At 60.2% G+C, this 18,098-nt stretch overlaps 1 protein-coding gene across 1 annotated transcript; it reads left to right on the top strand.

Moving 5' to 3' along the window:
• Positions 1–7,091: 7,091 nt before the first annotated feature.
• DES (desmin) lies at positions 7,092–13,490 on the top strand. The gene is made up of 9 exons (XM_064164567.1): positions 7,092–7,713; positions 9,328–9,388; positions 9,563–9,658; positions 9,745–9,906; positions 9,998–10,123; positions 10,760–10,980; positions 11,984–12,033; positions 12,320–12,402; positions 12,553–13,490. The coding sequence occupies exons 1-9, from the start codon at positions 7,160–7,162 to the stop codon at positions 12,592–12,594; spliced, it is 1,395 nt and encodes a 464-aa protein (XP_064020637.1). The 5' UTR covers positions 7,092–7,159; the 3' UTR covers positions 12,595–13,490.
• The last annotated feature ends 4,608 nt before the right edge of the window (positions 13,491–18,098 follow it).

Genomic DNA, 18,098 nt, shown 5'->3' with positions numbered 1-18,098 from the left:
TCCTGCACCCCTCACTCTACACCCCACAATCCACACTGTGCATCCTGCACTCTACAGTCCACACCCTGCACCCTACACCTTGCACCTTGCAGCCCACACCTTGCAATCCACAGCCTGCACTGCGCACCCTGCACCCTCAAATCCACACCCTGCACCCCTCACTCTACACCCCACAATCCACACTGTGCATCCTGCACTCTACAGTCCACACCCTGCACCCTACACCTCACACCTTGCCGCCCACACCTTGCAATCCTCAGCCTGCACTGCGCACCCTGCACCCTCAAACCCACACCCTGCACCCCTCACTCTACACCCCACGATCCACACTGTACAGCCTGCACTCCACAATCCATATTGTGCATCCTGCACTCTGCAGGCCACACCCTGCACCTCACACCCTGCACACTCCACCTCACACCTTGCAGCCCATACCTTGCAATCCACAGCCTGTGCTGCACACCCTGCACCCTGAAGTCCACACTCTACACACTGCAATCCACAGCTTGCAACCTGCACTGCACACCCTGCACCCTGATCTGGGGCCAGGCAAACTCTCTGCCTGTCAAAACTAGTGCAAAGTTGGGGCCTGAGTAGGTGGAAGTTGGATACAGCCAGGAGGGGCTGAAGTGGGAGCCAAGAGGTTGGGACTGGGATGGTCATGGAATTGTTTTGGCTACAGGCGGGTCAAGGCTACCCTGAAGCAGGGCTTGATCTCTCTGCAGTTGTCCCTGTGCTACTCAGGGGTGCAAGCACCCAGGGGAATAGGTACCTTCTGGGGGTGAGTCATTGGTGTAACCCAGGCTGCAACATCCCATCACTGCTGCTCCCCTGCCTTAACTCTGCCTGGCCCTCACAGAAAACGAGGCACAAGCCCTTGGTGCCATGCTGGGGACCAGTGTCCCTTAGTAGCACTGATGCACAGGGATGCTGGCAATTGGCATAGTGTCGGGGCAGCATCCCAGCTGCTTGTCAGCCCCAGTGAGGGCACAGGGACCCCTGGGCCTCACACAGCTCAGGATGACACTTGCCCTGGGCTGTGTCCCATGCATGGACTGGGTACAGCAGCGGGGTTTTGGGTTTCTGTCAGTGCTCCTGCATCATTTCCCAGCAGGATCCTGTGTCTTCCCAGCAGTGAGTGTACAGGCCTGCCTTAGGAGGGACGTGGAAGCCTGTGAGCACTACATGGGGCCCAGGTGCTCAGTGCCAACCAGATTCCAAGCTCCTGAGTCACCAGTATGGGTGCACTGTTATCCCGAGAAGCCATCTGTATCCTGGAGACTGGAAAGTGGGGCTCTGTTGTCCCTGACCTTGAGATCTGCTGTGCTGGGAGCTCACGACAGCTCTGAATTTACTCTCCTAGTCTCCAGCACCTGCCTCTCCCCCTCCCCAAAAGGGACTGAGCACCCTCACCACCTAGCACCCTGTGAGCAGACAGCTGGAGGGTCTCTATGTCAACCAAAGTCACCACAGCAAAACACCCTGACGAGATGAGACCAGGCTGGGAGTGGCAGCCAGTAACCCAGCCCAGAGCTGGGGCACACATGCCCCCTGCCTTGCCCTCTCCTTCTGAAGCAACATGGATGGCAGGTGGACACCCTCCCATTCCTCCTGCTAACATCACTCTTGGCTGCTGCAGGCACCCAGCTAAGGGTTGAGTACTGCCATGTGTTCCCCAGGCCATTCCTGAGGGACCTCTAGGGATATCTGCAGCATGGGTGCTTGGCACCCTTGGTTCCCTGAAGCTGGTGGCTGCTCAGTGCGAGTGGGGTGGATATGGGTGTCCAGGGCAGATGGGTCCCAGGGCAGGTAGGTGCAGAAGCAGAGGGTACCCTGATCTGGGGTGAGCAGAGCAGGGGTGAGTGGCAGGGCCGGGTGTGGCCCTTGCCCAGCCCTGCAGGCTCAAGCAAAGGGCAGTGCCTTGTCACGCCGCAGCTATTCAGAGGAGAGTGGGGCTTCCAGAAAAAGCTCCCCCTGGCTATTTCCGGGTGGGCTGTGACTCACCCCTGGCTACATGCCAGGGGATGCACAACACCTGCTGTGGCCACCCTCAACCCTCACACCACACTCCTGTGAAAGTGTGGCTCCTGGCTCCATCTCTCTGCCTCGCAGACCACCTGGTGAGGCAAGGAGCACCAGGCAGTGCCCCTGAACCAGCACCACTTCCTCCTTTGTCTTCTGACAGGCTGATCTCACAGGTGAGCTCAGGGGTGCCTGGTAGGGGCAGGACCCACAGGGACAGGGCACCATGCCCCTTGCCACATTCCCTGGGGTGCCATACTGCACAAGCTTTGCTCCAAGAAGTTATGCCTGGGGCATCAGGTGGCTCTGGGGCTAGGCAGCTAAAGCTGAGCCCCACTGGAAGGAGTTAATGGAGACATGGCCCAGGACAGAGCCTATAAACAGAACTGGAGCTTCAGGAAGTGCCACCTCTTTCTCCTGCTGCTTGCCAGGCTGCTTGGACCCCCTCCCTGCCACCCTACCAGGAGGAGCGCAAAGATGACACGCAGTGAGGTGGTTCCCCCCCATCTCAGGCCATGTGTCTGGGCATGGGAAAGTGAAATCACAGTTTGGGCATTGTTGGAGGCTGAGCAAACAGTCTCCATGCCTTACATAAGCTGCCAGTGATGTAGTGGATAACTGCTACCTCATCTCACTGGCATGGGTGATGCTACTGAGGCCTGCAGGAGGGCAGACAGAATCCTCATGGACTACGAGGACAGCCAATCATCCTGACATCCACATAGCCATGAGGACAGCTAGACCTGGGGGTTGGGCTCTTCTGCCAGGCAACCAGCAACAGAACAAGAGGGTACAGTCCCAAGCTGTGCCAGGGGAGGTCTAGGCTGGATGTCAGGAGGAAGTTGTTGGCAGAGAGAGTGATTGGCATTGGAATGGGCTGCCCAGGGAGGTGGTGGAGTCGCTGTGCCTGGAGGTGTTGAAGCCAAGGCTGGCTGGGGCACTTAGTGCCATGGTCTGGTTGCTTGGGCAGGGCTGGGTGCTAGGTTGGGCTGGCTGAGCTTGGAGCTCTCTTCCAACCTGGTTGATTCTATGATTTTATGACCTCCAGAATCCTCATGGCTACAGGAGCAAGTGAACATCCTCACAGACAACGAGAGCAAGTAGATGTCCCCAGCCTCCTTATGGGCTGCAGGGATGGGTGACCACTCCTGTCATCCCCATGGAGGCAGGCATGGATCTTGAGCCTCCACACAGACATGGAATTCTCTTCCAGCATCTACATGGCCCTGGAGATAACAGGTCTCCCCCAACATCCTCATGGACCACAGAAGTAGCAACTCACCCAGAGGACCTGCACAGTTGTAGGGGCACAAAAAACACACCCCGGCATCCATACAGGTTACGAGGGTCACCTGGCCACCCCAGAACCCACACATACTGTGCACCCACAGCATCACAGGATCTTAGGGGTTGGAAAGGACCCAGGAGATCATCATGTCCAGCCTCCCCCAGCATCACTGTGCCTCTCAGAGACAGGACAGCATCCCCAGCATCCCCATCACCTGGGGACACAGAAGTGGGGACTAGGGGCAGCCAGGCAGGATGCGCAGCCACAATACCAGCCCCAAGTCTTGAGGTCAATGAAGGCATGGGAACAGCTGGGGTGAGCAATGTGCTGGGGGGGCTTAAGCCTGTAGGGCACCCATCAGCTCCTGGGACCTTGGTGGGCCAGGCTGGGCCATGGTCCAGGCAGGGAAGGAGAAGTATCTCCTATTTAGACAATAGCATGCACCCTGGGTCCGTCAGCGCCAGGGAATGGGCCACACAGTCTTCCTTCTTAGGGTAAAGGAGCCTGGGAGGCTCATGGCTGTAAAAGGAGTGGGATGGAGGGAGACGGCCAGAGGCCAGGAAAGGGGATGGATGTCCTCACTGCTTCATTCCCATCCCTCTGCTCACCCTCAAGCCACGAGGTGGGCACTGGGGCCCAGGTGGCCAAGTACAAGGCCAAGGAGGGGCTGGCACCTCATTCACACATCCTGCCTACCTCCAAGCCATGAGATGCCTGCAGCCCAGGGAGGCTGTGTTCAGCTCCCCGGGCAGCTTAAATCCTTGGGGAGCAGTGGGGAGGGAGGGCCGGGGAGGAGGGGCAGCCACGGGATGCAGCTGGCTTCGCTCAAGAGATGTCATGACTGGAGGGAGTTGTTTGACATTCCAGCTTCCTGGCAGCAGCTTTGTCCCGGAGCTTGTCGGGAGCTGGGGTGAGGCCAGTGCGGGGGCTCGGTGGCTGTTTCCCAGGCTCCGCCAGTCTGGGTCAGCCTGGCCTGGGATGGAGCCCAGGGAGGCTGAGTGAGGCTGGACAGGACAGGAGGCAGCCTGGCATTGCTGTTTTCTTGTTGCAGCCTCCTCACTTTGCACAGCAAAATGGGGTTTCAGCTGGCACTGAGTGCTTGGGGGGCACATCCCTGGAATGGGACTCTGGCAGGGCCCCCGGGTCTTGCTCCTCACCCCCTGCTTCCCGTGCAGACAGGGCTTTGTTAAGAGGCTGTGGAAAGCCCAAGAGGTCTGTCCACCCTCTGCAAAACGTGGCCCCTGTCTGCCTGCCTGCACAGGGGGAATGCACTCTTGGGCACTGCTTCTAGGAAGGGAAGCAGCCCAGAGGGGTTAACAAGGAGCATCCTCCTGACCTCGATTTCTCACAGGGTGTTTAAAGTGGACTTTTCTTGACTGCTGCCACAGCCTACATTTCCCCTCTCCAGAGGACACCAGCCCTTCCCTCCTCTGTTTCATGGGATGGGGCCAAGGGCTCTTCAGGCCTCAGATGGGGCTTGCATCATCCTATCTGAAGCACTGGGGCAGGGTGCTGAACACCACTGGACAGACCCCTCCTGTGGGGCTCATCTACCCCACACTCCCAGCTAGCAGGGAAGCAGGATCAGATCACGGGAGGGGTTGGCTGGACAGTACAGCTGGCACTGTGCTATACCCGAACTCCTGAGGTCCCCTGCACTGGTGTGGGCACCCACCTGTTCCTCTACACCACAGCTGAGGGCTGGCACGCCACCCTGCTGGCAATCATGGGGCAGGCAGGGCACGCACGCAGGGCCCAGGGATGTTCAGGGCATGCTCAGAGCAGGGCCAGGAGGAGGAAGGATGCTGTCTGTTTTTCCATCTTCTCCCCCCCACACCCCACAAGCCCCCCCTTCCCTCCATCCTCCCGCCTGAGCTGGGATGAAACAACCCCATCTGGAAATACCTTCCCTTTTAAAGGCAGGCTCCGGCAGGCAGTGTTCACCCTCCAGGAAGCTGCTGCATTACCCTGACACTGTGGTGGCGGAGAGGGGCTCCAGGGATGGGGGCTTAGCTGCAGACAGAAGGCATGCGGAGCACTGAACCTCTGCCTGTCGCATGACTGTGGGGCCCAGACCTTTGGTGGCCCCTCAGGTGGCAAAGGGTTGGCAGGCAGGAGTGCCTCTTGGAGCCAGGACAGTTGGGGACGCTGCTGTGACCAAGCCCGAGTCATTGCCATGCCAATGCTGCCACAGGCAAGCCCTGGCGAAGCTCAGCATCTGTATTACAGCTGCCATGGAGGGCCAGGAGGTGTGGGACCAAGCAGGGCTAAGGGCTGCTTCTGCTGCTGAGTCACCCAGTGCCCAGTGGCATAGCAGTCCCCACTTGAGAGGGCCTCTAGGAACAGCATTGCTGGGGCTGTGCCTGCTGAAGTCAGCCAAAACAGCCCACCTTGAGCATGACTGGAGGGTCACCAGGTGACCCACAGGCTGGGGTACCTGGAAAGGGGCAGGTGCTGCCCAGACAAGGTTAAATCCCCTGATGATTTTCCCCAGCACAGCCTGTCTCCCTCAGGATGCCCTTTTTAGTTTGCCTGGCTTTATGCATGGCCCTGAGGTGTCCCTGCCCTGCCCCCCCCCCGCCTGTCCAGGAGCTGGGAAGCTGTGCTGAGAGTCTTGGGTTGAACTGGAATATTCCCCAGTCTGAGGAGATTTGGGGAGCTAGGCTGGGCTTTCTGTTCCCCAAAGTCCTACCAGGCCAAGGGGGAGGCTGAGGAAACAGGGCACCCTGGGATGACTCTGTCCTGACTTGGGGTGATGGAGACCAGACAGGAGCTGGATTTGCTCCAGGCAGGGTCCCCATCCACCCGTGCTTCTACACACCTGATGCAAGAAGGGTTAACACAGTGCCTCCTGAGGCTATAAATACCACAGATGTCCCAGCCTAGGAGCCTGGGAGGCTATTTCGGTTGGATGCCTGCTGCTTCGGGAATGTACCAGAGCAGGGCCTTGGGGGTGATGTCACCAGGGCTGCTGGGACCCAGCACCTGCTCGGGGTCACTCAGCAGCACCCCGAAAGTGCCCAGCCATGGGCCAGCCCTAAGCTGTCTGCATCAAAGGAGGGTTTTGGGTGGCTGTTCAGCACAAGCACACTCAAGGCAGGAGTTTTGGGTGGCTGTTCAGCACAAGCACACTCAGGGCAGGAGTCCCCACACATCACCTCCCCAGGGCCCTCCCTTGCCCCGTCTCTGTGAGAGGGGCTGAAATCTGGTCCCATACGGAGTCGAGCCTGATGTTCTTGCTGCGGGGTGGGTCAGGACATTATCAGGGGCATTTTGGGGGTACTCAAGGTGATTTTACTGATTGGGACTGCTGGGCGTGGGGTCTGGCTCAAAGAGCTCAAGTGGCAGTGTGAGGCGCTGAATCCCCTTCTTCCCCCCTCAGCGTAGCCCAGGGCATCTGTCTGTCCATGCCCCGCAGTAGATGGCACTGTGCCCCGATGAGGGTCCGGTAGCGCTGAGGGGCTCACCACCAGCCCCCTCCACTTCCTCCCTCGCACCCCCAGGGACAGAGCAGTGCACTGAGTGCCAGCGGGGAGGCTCAAACACCGCCATGGTCTAGGGGGGGCCGGGGTTCACAGGCGTCACCACTGTCTGACCGAAGCTGTCTAGTGGTGTGGGCAGGTGAGGAAGCGGTGGGCGGTGACCGGCGGCCCCCCCCCGTCCCGTCCCGTCCCGTCCCGTCCCGCAGCCGGACCCCGCAGCTGCCGGGCAGCAGGAGGGGCGAGTGATGTCAGCAGGATACAAATAGCCGCGGCACGGCTCCGCTGCCGACGCCTCGCTGCGACGCCGGCCGTTCACCAGCCCCGCCGCCCGCTCCCTGCTCCGGCCTCGCCGCCCCACGCCGCCACCATGAGCCAGTCCTACTCCTCCAGCCAGCGGGTCTCTTCCTACCGCCGCACCTTCGGCGGTGGCTCCCCGGTTTTCTCCCGCGCCTCTTTCGGGGGCAAGGGCAGCAGCGGAAGCTCCGTCACCTCCCGTGTCTACCAGGTGTCCCGCACCTCGGCTGCGCCCAGCCTGTCCAGCTTCCGCACCACCCGTGTGACGCCCCTGCGCTCCTACCAGAGCGCCTATCAAGGTGCCGGCGAGCTGCTGGACTTCAGCCTGGCCGACGCCATGAACCAGGAGTTCCTTCAGACCCGCACCAACGAGAAGGTGGAGCTGCAAGAGCTCAATGACCGCTTCGCCAACTACATCGAGAAGGTGCGTTTCTTGGAGCAGCAGAATGCCCTCATGGTGGCCGAGGTGAACCGCCTGCGGGGCAAGGAGCCCACCCGTGTGGCTGAGATGTACGAAGAGGAGCTGCGAGAGCTCCGGCGCCAGGTGGACATGCTCACCAGCCAGCGGGCCCGCGTCGAAGTTGAGCGTGACAACCTACTCGATGACCTGCAGAAGCTCAAGCAGAGGTGAGGAGGGGCTCTGGCGTGTCCTTGTGGTCATCTATCCCTGCAGCTCCATCCCCAGGGATGAGTGGTGCCAGAGCTTGCCACGAGAGCATCTCAGGTGCTAACTGCTCTCCTTGTGCCCTGCACTTGGATCTCATCATGTCCCCATTACTCTGTTCCCCCTTCACCTGTCCCCTGAGGCAAATGAGCAACTTGGTCATGGCTCATGCTGACTGCACTCATCTGCAGGGCACTTTGCAGGGTGCTAGGTCTTGGCCATGCATTCTGAGAGTAAGGTAGTTGTGACCCACTACACCAATGCTGGGAACTCCCTGACCCATGTAGCAAGGGAGGTGCCCACAGCCTAGGCATTTCAGTGGCTCTGGATGGCCACTGCCTGCCCTTACCCCAGCACCCAGTGGGCAGAATGACTCTTGGCAGCAGAGGTGTCCCCCATGCCCTCCCTGGCAGCAGGGTCAAGGTAGGGTTATGATGTCATGGAACCTCCAGAGAGGGATAATTGGAGAGCTTCCCCTCTCTGGTCCAGGCAGGTCTGGTGAGCCCATGGGTGAACTGAGCCCTGTGAGACAGATGCATGGACAGAGCGAGACAGGTGGAAGTGAGGGGGAGGATGATCCAAGGGCTTGCTCCAAAAGTTCCGGATGCAAAGGAGGGAGGGGAGGAAGCAGCCACACTTCTGCAGACCAGAGATGTTCCAGGCCTGCCGTGGGGGTCCCCAGTGCCCTGAGAAAGTGGGGACACCCCAAGGATGCCATGAGCCTGGCTGGTGAGAATGATGGGGTTGGGAGGGCATAGTCACAAGGGTCAGCCAGGCTGAGTGACCCCCAGCCAGGGACTGACCAGCGTGGGGACATGTGGCAGCAAGGGCAGATGCTCAGGGGAAGCTGCTCATTCTGATGCTGGTCTGCACCTTCCCTCCTGTTCCCTTGTGCCCCAGGCATGCCTGGTCCCCATCTCGAACAGATAACACAGCCTGCTTCCTCTCCTCACAGCCCTAGCACTGTTGTCCTGCTGAGGTAGAGCTGGGAGGTTGTGAGTGGTGGCAGGGAGGACTCCTGCCAGGGGAGGAGCAGGATCCAGAACAAACAGGTGCCCAACTGCAGACACTCCATGTGTCAGCACCACCTGGACACCTCTGTCTCCTCCCCACTGCCTTCCCCGTGATGGGCAGCATGCAACACTGCCCCCTCCCCTGTCATAGCTGACACCCCAGCCCCCACCTTGGGCTGAAACCCCAGTGCTCCCCACTCCACAGCCTTCTCTCCCACAGTATCACTGAGACCTGCCTGTCATCCTGCTGTCCCCAGACAGCTCAACCCATAGCCGTTCCTTGGCCCCTCCACGCAGGACCCTGCACCCTGTCCCTCTGGCTGCTGGCTACTCTCCCCTATAAGGGCCGGGGCAGTGCGTGTGGCACCGGGCTGACCTCATGCCTTTGTGCTCTCTCCAGCATTGACTATAATAGGGAATGGGAGGAAGAGCCCCTGGCCCCCTGCCAGCCCTCCTACTGCCTGCTGGGAACACAGGATGATTGCTGTCTTCCCACTCGGCCACACTGGGCTCTGGGACAACTCGGTGGGGACACTGCCACTAACCTCCCCTCTCTGCCTGCAGGCTACAGGAAGAGATCCAGCTGAAGGAGGAGGCTGAGAACAATCTGGCTGCTTTCAGAGCTGTAAGTACCCATCCTGGATACGCCATGAGACTTTCGCCTTGCCTTCCAGCCCCATCTCCCCTTGGCAGCTCAGCCCCAGTGCCAGGGCTTAGCCCTGGGCACAGCTTTTCACCTCCTAGACCTGGTGCTCTCCCCCAGTGTCTCCACTACCCCTCTCTCTCTTTGTCCCTCCAGGATGTGGATGCAGCCACCTTGGCACGTATTGACCTGGAAAGACGCATCGAGTCCCTGCAGGAGGAGATTGCCTTCCTCAAGAAGGTTCACGAAGAGGTAGGCCAGAGTGACCCCTTCTTCTGGGTATCCATGGGGTTAGGGAGGCAGAGTGGGTGCCCTAAGATGTTTCCTTGTCACCCCAGGAAATCCGGGAGCTGCAGGCTCAGCTGCAGGAGCAGCACATCCAGGTAGAGATGGACATCTCCAAGCCCGACCTGACAGCCGCACTGCGAGACATCCGCGCTCAGTACGAGAGCATCGCTGCCAAGAACATCGCTGAGGCGGAGGAGTGGTACAAGTCCAAGGTGTGAGAGGTGGTGGGCTCCAGGCTGCTCCTGGCATAATGAATCCTAGTCATCCCAGTGGCTGTGCCCGCTGACCCTGGTCTCTCCTCAGGTGAATGACCTGACGCAGGCAGCGAACAAGAACAACGATGCGCTGCGGCAGGCAAAACAGGAGATGCTGGAGTATCGGCACCAGATCCAGTCCTACACCTGCGAGATTGATGCCCTGAAGGGCACGGTGAGCTGTGGGCAGTGTTACAAAGACAGGGATATGCTGCTGGGACAGAGATCTCTGGGACATCTCTATGTTGGAGGGCTCTGAGTTGCTGCCACAGTGGGACAGGTTCCCCAAATCTGGGCTGCACTTCCCCCAGTCCCAGTCTGGATTTCTGTGAGGTGTTTTGGTTGAGTCAAAGCACAAATTGCAAAAGGTGCCCCATGCCTGGGAGGCTCCAGAAAGGCGGGTGCAGGGCATGAGGTGTCTGGTTGCAGGCTGAGAGCATGGTTGCAAACAAACAAGGCACAACAGTCCTGCCCTGTCATGGTCAGATGAACCAGCCAGCAGCCAACAGTGTGGCACTGCCAACCCTGGGCAGCTGTTCAGTGCTCCTGCACCTCTCTGTGCCCTCCCACAGGGGAAGGATATCTTTACTGGGCAGTCTGTGTGGCTGCCCAGCTTGCCTTCACCAGAGACTGCCTTCCCAGGCAGCTAAAGAGTGACAGCCACCCATCATGGTCCCATGTCAACTGGATCCAGCCCAGGGCTGACCGCTGTCCTTGCAGGTCCCTTTCTCTCCCCTAGTACCTCTCAGAATCCCCCAATCCCCTGACCTCTCTGTGTCTCCCCTCCTGCTGAGGTTCCCTGTCTCCGCAGAACGACTCGCTGATGCGGCAGATGCGGGAGATGGAGGAGCGCTTCGCAGGCGAGGCTGGCGGCTACCAGGACACCATCGCGCGGCTGGAGGAGGAGATCCGGCACCTGAAGGACGAGATGGCTCGCCACCTGCGGGAGTATCAGGACCTGCTCAACGTCAAAATGGCTCTGGACGTGGAGATTGCCACATACCGCAAGCTGCTGGAGGGCGAGGAGAACCGGTGAGTGGCAGGAGGAGCACTTGAGGGTGGGGGACTGTGATGGTTTGGGTGTTACCTCCCCCCGCCCCACTTTTATGAGATCACCCAGACTAGACTCAGATGGCTGCAGATTAAGGAGTGAAGCTTTATATTCATAGCTTAGCACAATATATGAGCAGGGTTTTACAGTATATACAAGTTAAAAGTAATACAGATACACAATATCCCTCCAGGAAACGACCAGAGTCCTCAGGAGGGCTCCCAACCCAATCCCCCCTTCCTCCTCCCTCCTTCCCTCCCTCCAGAAATAACCAGATCAACCCACACATATCTCACATGATAAATCTGGAGAGATCTGAGGTGATATGTCAGAAAGAGATGACAAGGAGGTGAGAGGAAAAAAAGGGTTAGGTGCATTAGAGAATTAAGGCAGAGACAGCCACAGAGACCAGACCACCAGAAAGAAAAGCACAGCCTGAAGTGAGAGCTGAGCAGTGTGTGAGCAGTGAGTGTCTTGTGCATACTTTGGCTAGTTGTGTTTCTCAGCAGAAGGATGGGTGATGCAAGGTACATGTTCTTTTCTTTCTTCTCACAGCTAAGGATTTAATTTCTCTCAGTAAAATATTCCAATTAGTCTCAAACCAGCACAGGGACTAACAGAGTCAGCTGAATTTATGAGCAGACACCTGAGGGCCAGGGATTACTGGCACTGAGCTCTCTCTTTAGGCTATCAGGTTGTGACAGGACTGGGGGGAAATGGAGCAAAGCTGGGGGTGGGTAGATTCAGACTGGCCGTGAGGAGGAAGTTGTTGAGCATGAGAGTGGTGAGAGGCTGGAGTGGGTTGCCCAGGGAGGTGGTTGAGGCCCCATGGCTGGAGGTGTCTAAGGCCAGATTGGATGAGGCTTTGGCCAGCTTGTTCTAGGGTAGAGTGTCTCTGCCCATGGCAGGGGGGTTGGAACTGGCTGATCCCTGTGGTCCCTTCCAACCCTGACTGATTCTACGATTCCTCCTATGTCCCAACAGGATCAGTATCCCCATGCACCAGACCTTTGCCTCTGCACTCAATTTCCGAGGTGAGCATCACCCCACGAGGAGAGGGATGTGGGATGAGTCCCCAGGGATCACCAGTGTGGGGTGAAATGCCCTTCCTGGAGGGTTGCATCCACACTGTCTGTTCGGGGATGCATGAGTGCCACACTGAATTTGTGTGTGTGTGTGGGGCACTCGACTGGGTGTTGCCATGAGCTGAGAAGAGGTTAAGCCAGGGCTCCTGAAGCCCCTCAGTGGCCCCAGCCTCACTGCTGTGCCCCTATGCCACACGTCTCCAAGTTCCCATCCACTGTGTCCTCCCATTTGCAGAGACCAGCCCAGAGCAACGTGGCTCTGAGGTGCACACCAAGAAGACCGTGATGATCAAAACTATCGAGACCCGTGATGGGGAGGTGAGTGCAGGGCAGCACAAGGGAGGGCAGGGAGGTCGGGAAGGCTGAGCATGGTACCTGTCCCCACAGTCGGGGCTTTGGTGCTGGCACAGCATGGCACCTGGTGGTGCTGGCAGGGCTTGGTGTCTCACAGTATGTCTCTCCTGGCAGGTGGTGAGTGAGGCAACCCAGCAGCAGCATGAAGTGCTGTAGAGGAGGCTGCTCCGGCAGTCCACAGGCACCTTTCATCCCTGCCTCCGTCCTAATGCCAAGCTCCTCTCCTGCCCCCCACCTTGTCCCCGGCGCTCCCCTGGCACTGCCTGAGGAGTCTCTCCCTGCGCAGTCGCCTCCGGGCTCCTTGCATGCCCCAGGCTCTCTCCCTTGGCTTTAAAAGACTTGCTCTGCTTTTGCAGCTTTCAGCAGCAACGCCAGCATCAGGATCAGGCCCGGGCCGGGGAAGGGGGGTGACAGGAGGCAGGGAGGCAGGGCACAGGCAGGAGGGGCTGGGGGGGAGCAGGTGGTGGCCTGGGCCAGCTCCCAGGAGAGCCGGACGGTCCCAGCAGCAGGTTCTGGATCCCCCACAGCCCCCTCCCTGCACCAGGCATGGGCTTGGGGTTCATCCTGCAGGAGCAGGGACCCCGTCCCCCATCTCCTGCACCGGCACCACTGCCCTCCTTGGAGCTGGCACTTCTCTGGGTGCATGGTGGCGATGCCAGGGGTGGGGAGAAGTGAGGTCCAGGCCAAGCTCCCTGTTCTCCACCTGGTCTCCACCTGTTCCCAACCTGCATTCCTTCCTGCCCAGGGGGGCTGGGGCCCTGCTCTCCCCCTGGGCCGAGAGATAGCCCCTTGGGGCAGAGAAGGGCAGCACCCATTCCCCATCATGGGGACCCCCAGCATCAGGGGCCAGGCTCGTGAGCCAAGAGGGTACTTGTAGGTGGACACAGGAGAGAGGAGGAGTGAGTGAGTGGGAGAGAGGGGCGAGAGAAGGAGAGTAGCCAGAGAGAGGCCTGGGGGACAGGGCATGTGCCTCCACCCCTCGCCCCACAGCACCCCCACCCCACTGCGTCTATATGACTCTTCAGACGGCTGAAATAAACAGTGGAGCATCACTCCTTCCTCTCGGTGCATCTCTGGGGCAGGGATGGAGTGGGGGGGAGGTGGCATGCCACGGTGGGGAATGACACGAGCCTCGGGGACTGGACTGGGGGGGATGTGTGGCCAGCATCCCCCTGAGCCATCTCTCTTCCCTAGGCTGCTGGGCCCTCACACCGAGGCTGCCCTAGAGCATTTTGCTGCTGGTCATGGTGGGTTTCCCAGTTGCACTGGTTGGGGGACCTCTGCTGGAACTGGCAGCAGTGGTAGCCAAGCCCTGATCAGATTTGGAGGGGCTACAGGTGATTGTTCCTTGCCCACCCATACACCCAGGGTCTCACACCATGGCCCAGTGGCTCTCAGCTTCACAGATGTCTCCTCTTCGGCCAGTTTTGTCCCAGATGCATACTTGATAAGGACCTCTCCAAGCTCCTGCCATTGCCACTTGCCTGCAAGCACAGCCCCTGCTCATCCTAAATTTACCTCTTCCATAGCACTTCACAGCCAATCCCACAACTTCACCCCTAGCCTCACGCCAGGCTCAACCTCCAACCTCAGTCTGTTTCCTTCACCCTCTCCTCCCAGCACAAATGCCTTCTTCCCTCTGGTTGGGGGTCTGGGCTTCAGCTCCTTTGCCCCAGAGACAGCAGCTGAATCAGGGGAACCCAGGGTCAAGCATCCCACAAGCAGTAGAGATTCAGCATTGCTCTACTCTGGGATGCATCAAAGGTTCCACCCCACCTCTGCCAGGCAGTAGAGCCTCGGGAGCCCAATTGGCTTGGCAGGGGGTGGTGTTTTAGGGACAAAGCAGGTGCTGCTGCCAGCGGTGGGGATGGGACTGTGAGCTCCCTGGTGGAGATGCCAGTGCGGCAAACTCTAGTTTTGGCTGCGGGGCTTGCCCGGGCTGTAGAGTTTAGTAGCTGAAGAGCCATCTCCAGCAGGGGGCCCTGTGGCATCGAGGACGGTCCCCAGGGCTGCCCTGGAAGGGATGATCATCTCCTCCTTTCCCTGCCCGGCCAGGATGGCTCAGCCAGGACTCTGTCCCCCGGGCTGGGAGGACAGGCAGGGATCAGAGCAGCCCTGTATCCTCAAGGGCTGCACAGGCATGGGTCAACCGCTCCCCACCAAACCTCCGGCAGGCTTCTCCTTCACCCTCCAGAGACCCTGAGGCTTGCTCAGCTCAGCCGTTCTGGGACGGTGGGGTTAGTGGAACATCCTGCTCCGCTGTGCCTCAGCCGCACAAGCCTGCAACTTCTTTCCTTAACGATGAAGCTTCCCGGGGCGCCAGGACCCTTGGACCGGTGGCATAGGCTGCAATACCCCTGAAAGGGGCACTGCAGCAACGGGCTGTGCTTCCTGGGGCGCCGGGACCGGTGGCAATGGGCTGTGCTGAAGCCGTCGGGGCTGGCCTGCCGCTGGGGAGCAGAATGCTGTGTCGCCCTCCTCCTGCTCACCCGGCTTTACAGCCCTGGCAAGGGCCGCCAGGCCAGGTGTCAAGACATGTGCCATCGTGCTGGGAGCTGGGGAAGCCCTGCCTGGCTCCGGGGGTGGCACAGATAGTCCATGCTCTTACTGCCTGAAGCACAGCAGATGGGAGCCCTCATGAGGCACCCCAAGCCCAAAGTGTGAGGTGCTCCTGCTCCAGTCAGGGCTTGAGTGTGGGGCTGTCCAAGACCTATGCCGGCCAGGCAGTGAGGCAGAGACTCGGTGGGAGAAATGGAAGTTTACCCTGTTTGCAACCTCGCGGCAGGGTGGATTTGGGATGAGCAGGGATGCAGGGACTCTTGCCTCTGTTGCCTGCTGGGGGTGAGGCTAAGGGGCCCCGCAGCCTGGCTGCTGCTTGGGGTCTCGCGTTGCAGGAAGCATGACGGTGTCCTTTCCCTCCACATGCCACCAGGGGCTCTGTGTCCCGATCCGGTGACACTGCCGGGGAAGGGGAAGGGAGGGGAGGAAGGCTGGGTTCCCCCCCGAGTCTCTTTGCTAATATGGAAAGGACCTGGCCCCTTTCTATCTTTGCAAGCAGAGCTGGGCTGCAGGGCCGGGGCGGCGGGCGCGGAGAGGGGGAGCCTGGCCAAGGAATGTGACATATCAGAGGCAGCTGCCACTTCGGGAGAGGGGGCAGAGGGAGCGCAGCGCAGCGGGGGCCGTGCGGGACGGGACAGGCGAGGGGGGGACGCCAAGGCCCTAGCGCTGGGACGGCTCAGCCAGCAGCCGGCACCCGTGGGACTCGCACTCAGGCCGGCGGACGAGCAGGTGCCAAAGCACTGGGCGGGCTCGGGGTTGCAGTGGAACACGGGGTGCTGGTACCGCACTGCACCGGGTGCTCCGTGAATGGTGGCTCTGCGAGCAGCAACCTGAGTCCCCGCCTAAAAATAGCCTCTCACTTGCCCACGGCGCTGCGACCTTCGGGGCTGCAGCCGACGAGGGGAAGGCACTGAACTAGACAGCATCTGGACTGGGGGCTGCCCCTGCTCTGAAACCCCTGGCAGGCACCCAACACCCTGAGGCTGCAGGGGTGAAGAGGGGGAGAGCAGAGGCAGCTGGGGGTGGTGGGGGTCACAGGTGAGGGCGTGGGAGCTGCAGACCATGCACCGAGCACGGGGACGTGGTGGAATGAGTAGGGGCGGTGGGGAGCCCCGGGCAGCTCCGCCGAGCCCCGGCATCCCCCCGAAGCGTGCCAAGGTCACTGCAGAGCAGGACGAGGGCCCGGCTCGCCTGGCAGCGCCAGCTTTTGTACGGAAACTGAAGAACGCAGCGATCGGCACCGGCTGTGACATCCGCCTGCGAGTGGTGGCAGTAGGCAACCCCCAGCCCAGCCTTCGCTGGTACCGAAATGAGGAGCTGCTGGCCCCACGTGAGGAGGAGTATGGTACCCTCTGGATCCGGGACAGCAAGAAGGAGGATGCTGGTGTCTACACCTGCATCGCTGAGAATGAGCGGGGAGAGGCCATGACCAGTGCTGTGCTGGCCATCATTGACATGGAAGGTAAGGGCAGTGTGGCCACTGTAATTGCTGTGCCAGCACAGCCGTGGGCATGCGTTTGCTGAGGGTGCTTTGCAGGCTTCTGCTGCAGTACATGCCTGGGGCCAGCCAGGGCTGCACTTTGCTGTGTCTGCCCTACCGCAGGTAGGGGTGCCCAGTGCTGACAGCACAGTGGTGGCTTTCTAGCCTGCAGGCAGCATGTGGCTGGCACTTCCAGGCCAGGCAACATGCCAGGGACGGGCATGGAGGTGTCAGGAGCATGTGATACTAAGCCTGCTCTGGGCAGAAGGAGAGAGAGAGAAAAGGAGAGAGGCGCGGCTCTGGTGCGTGGCACAGGAGATGCCACCTGCCACAGCCACTGACACGGTCCCTGGTACTCTCCAGTGCCCCTGCACAAGCCATCCCCGTGCACCGGCTGCCTGAGGGCAAAGCTGCCTGTGCATGCCCAACCAGACCTGCCCCGGGCGCTGGGGCGGCACTGCCAGAACTGGCACCGCCCAGCTGTGGGGCTGTAGGGAGGAGGCTGACACCGCAGGAGGCGGCTCGGGGCTGCCGAGTGGGGGGAGCCTATGCCCCGGGGTGGGCGGGGACGGTGGCTAATTAGCGGGGATGAGGCTGCCGAGTGGGGGGAGCCTATGCCCCGGGGTGGGCGGGGACGGTGGCTAATGAGCAGAGGCGGAGCCAGCTTTTGATGCCCCCCTGGAGCCCGCATGGCTGCGCTCAGGCAGCCGCTCAGGCTCCTCTGCTGCAGGAAGAGCAGCTGGGGGCTGATGCGGTCCCTCGCATGGGTGGGCCTAATCCTGCACGGGGACAAAGCAGCTCTGGGTCTCGGCCCGCTCTGCCCCAGGATGGATGACAGCTGTCTGGGTCATCGCGGGCCCGGGCGCTGGGGAGTGTGCCATGCTGGCTAGTGGCACTGCTCTTTAGACTCAAGCTGTGCTGTCTGTGCCGGACAGCGAGGGCAGAGGGCGAAGGAGGCAGTGCTGACCCCCCAGGCTCTAGGGAAGGAGCTGACCTTTGGCTTTCCAGCACGGGAGATGCTGCAGCTTGAGAGGGGGACTAAGTGGCAGTGGGAGAGCAGGAGGAGCCTTTGCAGTGCAAGAGGAAGCGGTGTTGCTCTGTGTGAGCTCGGAGACTGGAGGGGTGATGTTTGGAGGCTGGAGGAGGTGTTCGTGCTGCTCATGGGCCTGGAGAGGGGAACGGAGAGAGGAGAGAAGGAGTCCTGCTCTGCAGTGGATCCGTGTCAATCACAGAACATCAAGGGTTGCAAGGGACCTCAAAACATCCAGTCCAAACCCTCTGCCAGAGCAGGATCACCTAGAGCAGGTCACTCAGGAAGGCATCCAGGCAGGTCCTGGGTGTCTCTAGAGCAGGAGACTCCACAAGCTCTCCGGGCAGCCTGTTCCAGTGTTTTGTCACTCCCAGAGTGAAAAAGTTTTTCCTTATGTTCACGTGGAAAGTCCTGTGCTTCAGCCTGCATCTGTGAGGTCACTGTGCATTGCAGCTTTGGGGCCATGGCACTGCACAGGCAGATGTGGGGCACTGTGTCTGCAGAGAACGAGAGCCATGCACTGCCCCACAGAGCTGGAACAGCCTTTCCTGGAGGGACTGGGGTGGGTGGACCACCCTGTTCTCACTCTGA

This window comes from Pogoniulus pusillus, chromosome 2 (genome assembly GCF_015220805.1).
Source record: "Pogoniulus pusillus isolate bPogPus1 chromosome 2, bPogPus1.pri, whole genome shotgun sequence".
NCBI classification, from domain to species: domain Eukaryota; kingdom Metazoa; phylum Chordata; class Aves; order Piciformes; family Lybiidae; genus Pogoniulus; species Pogoniulus pusillus.
Note: the sequence above shows the minus strand (reverse complement) of the source record. Positions and strands in the feature narration are given on the sequence as shown.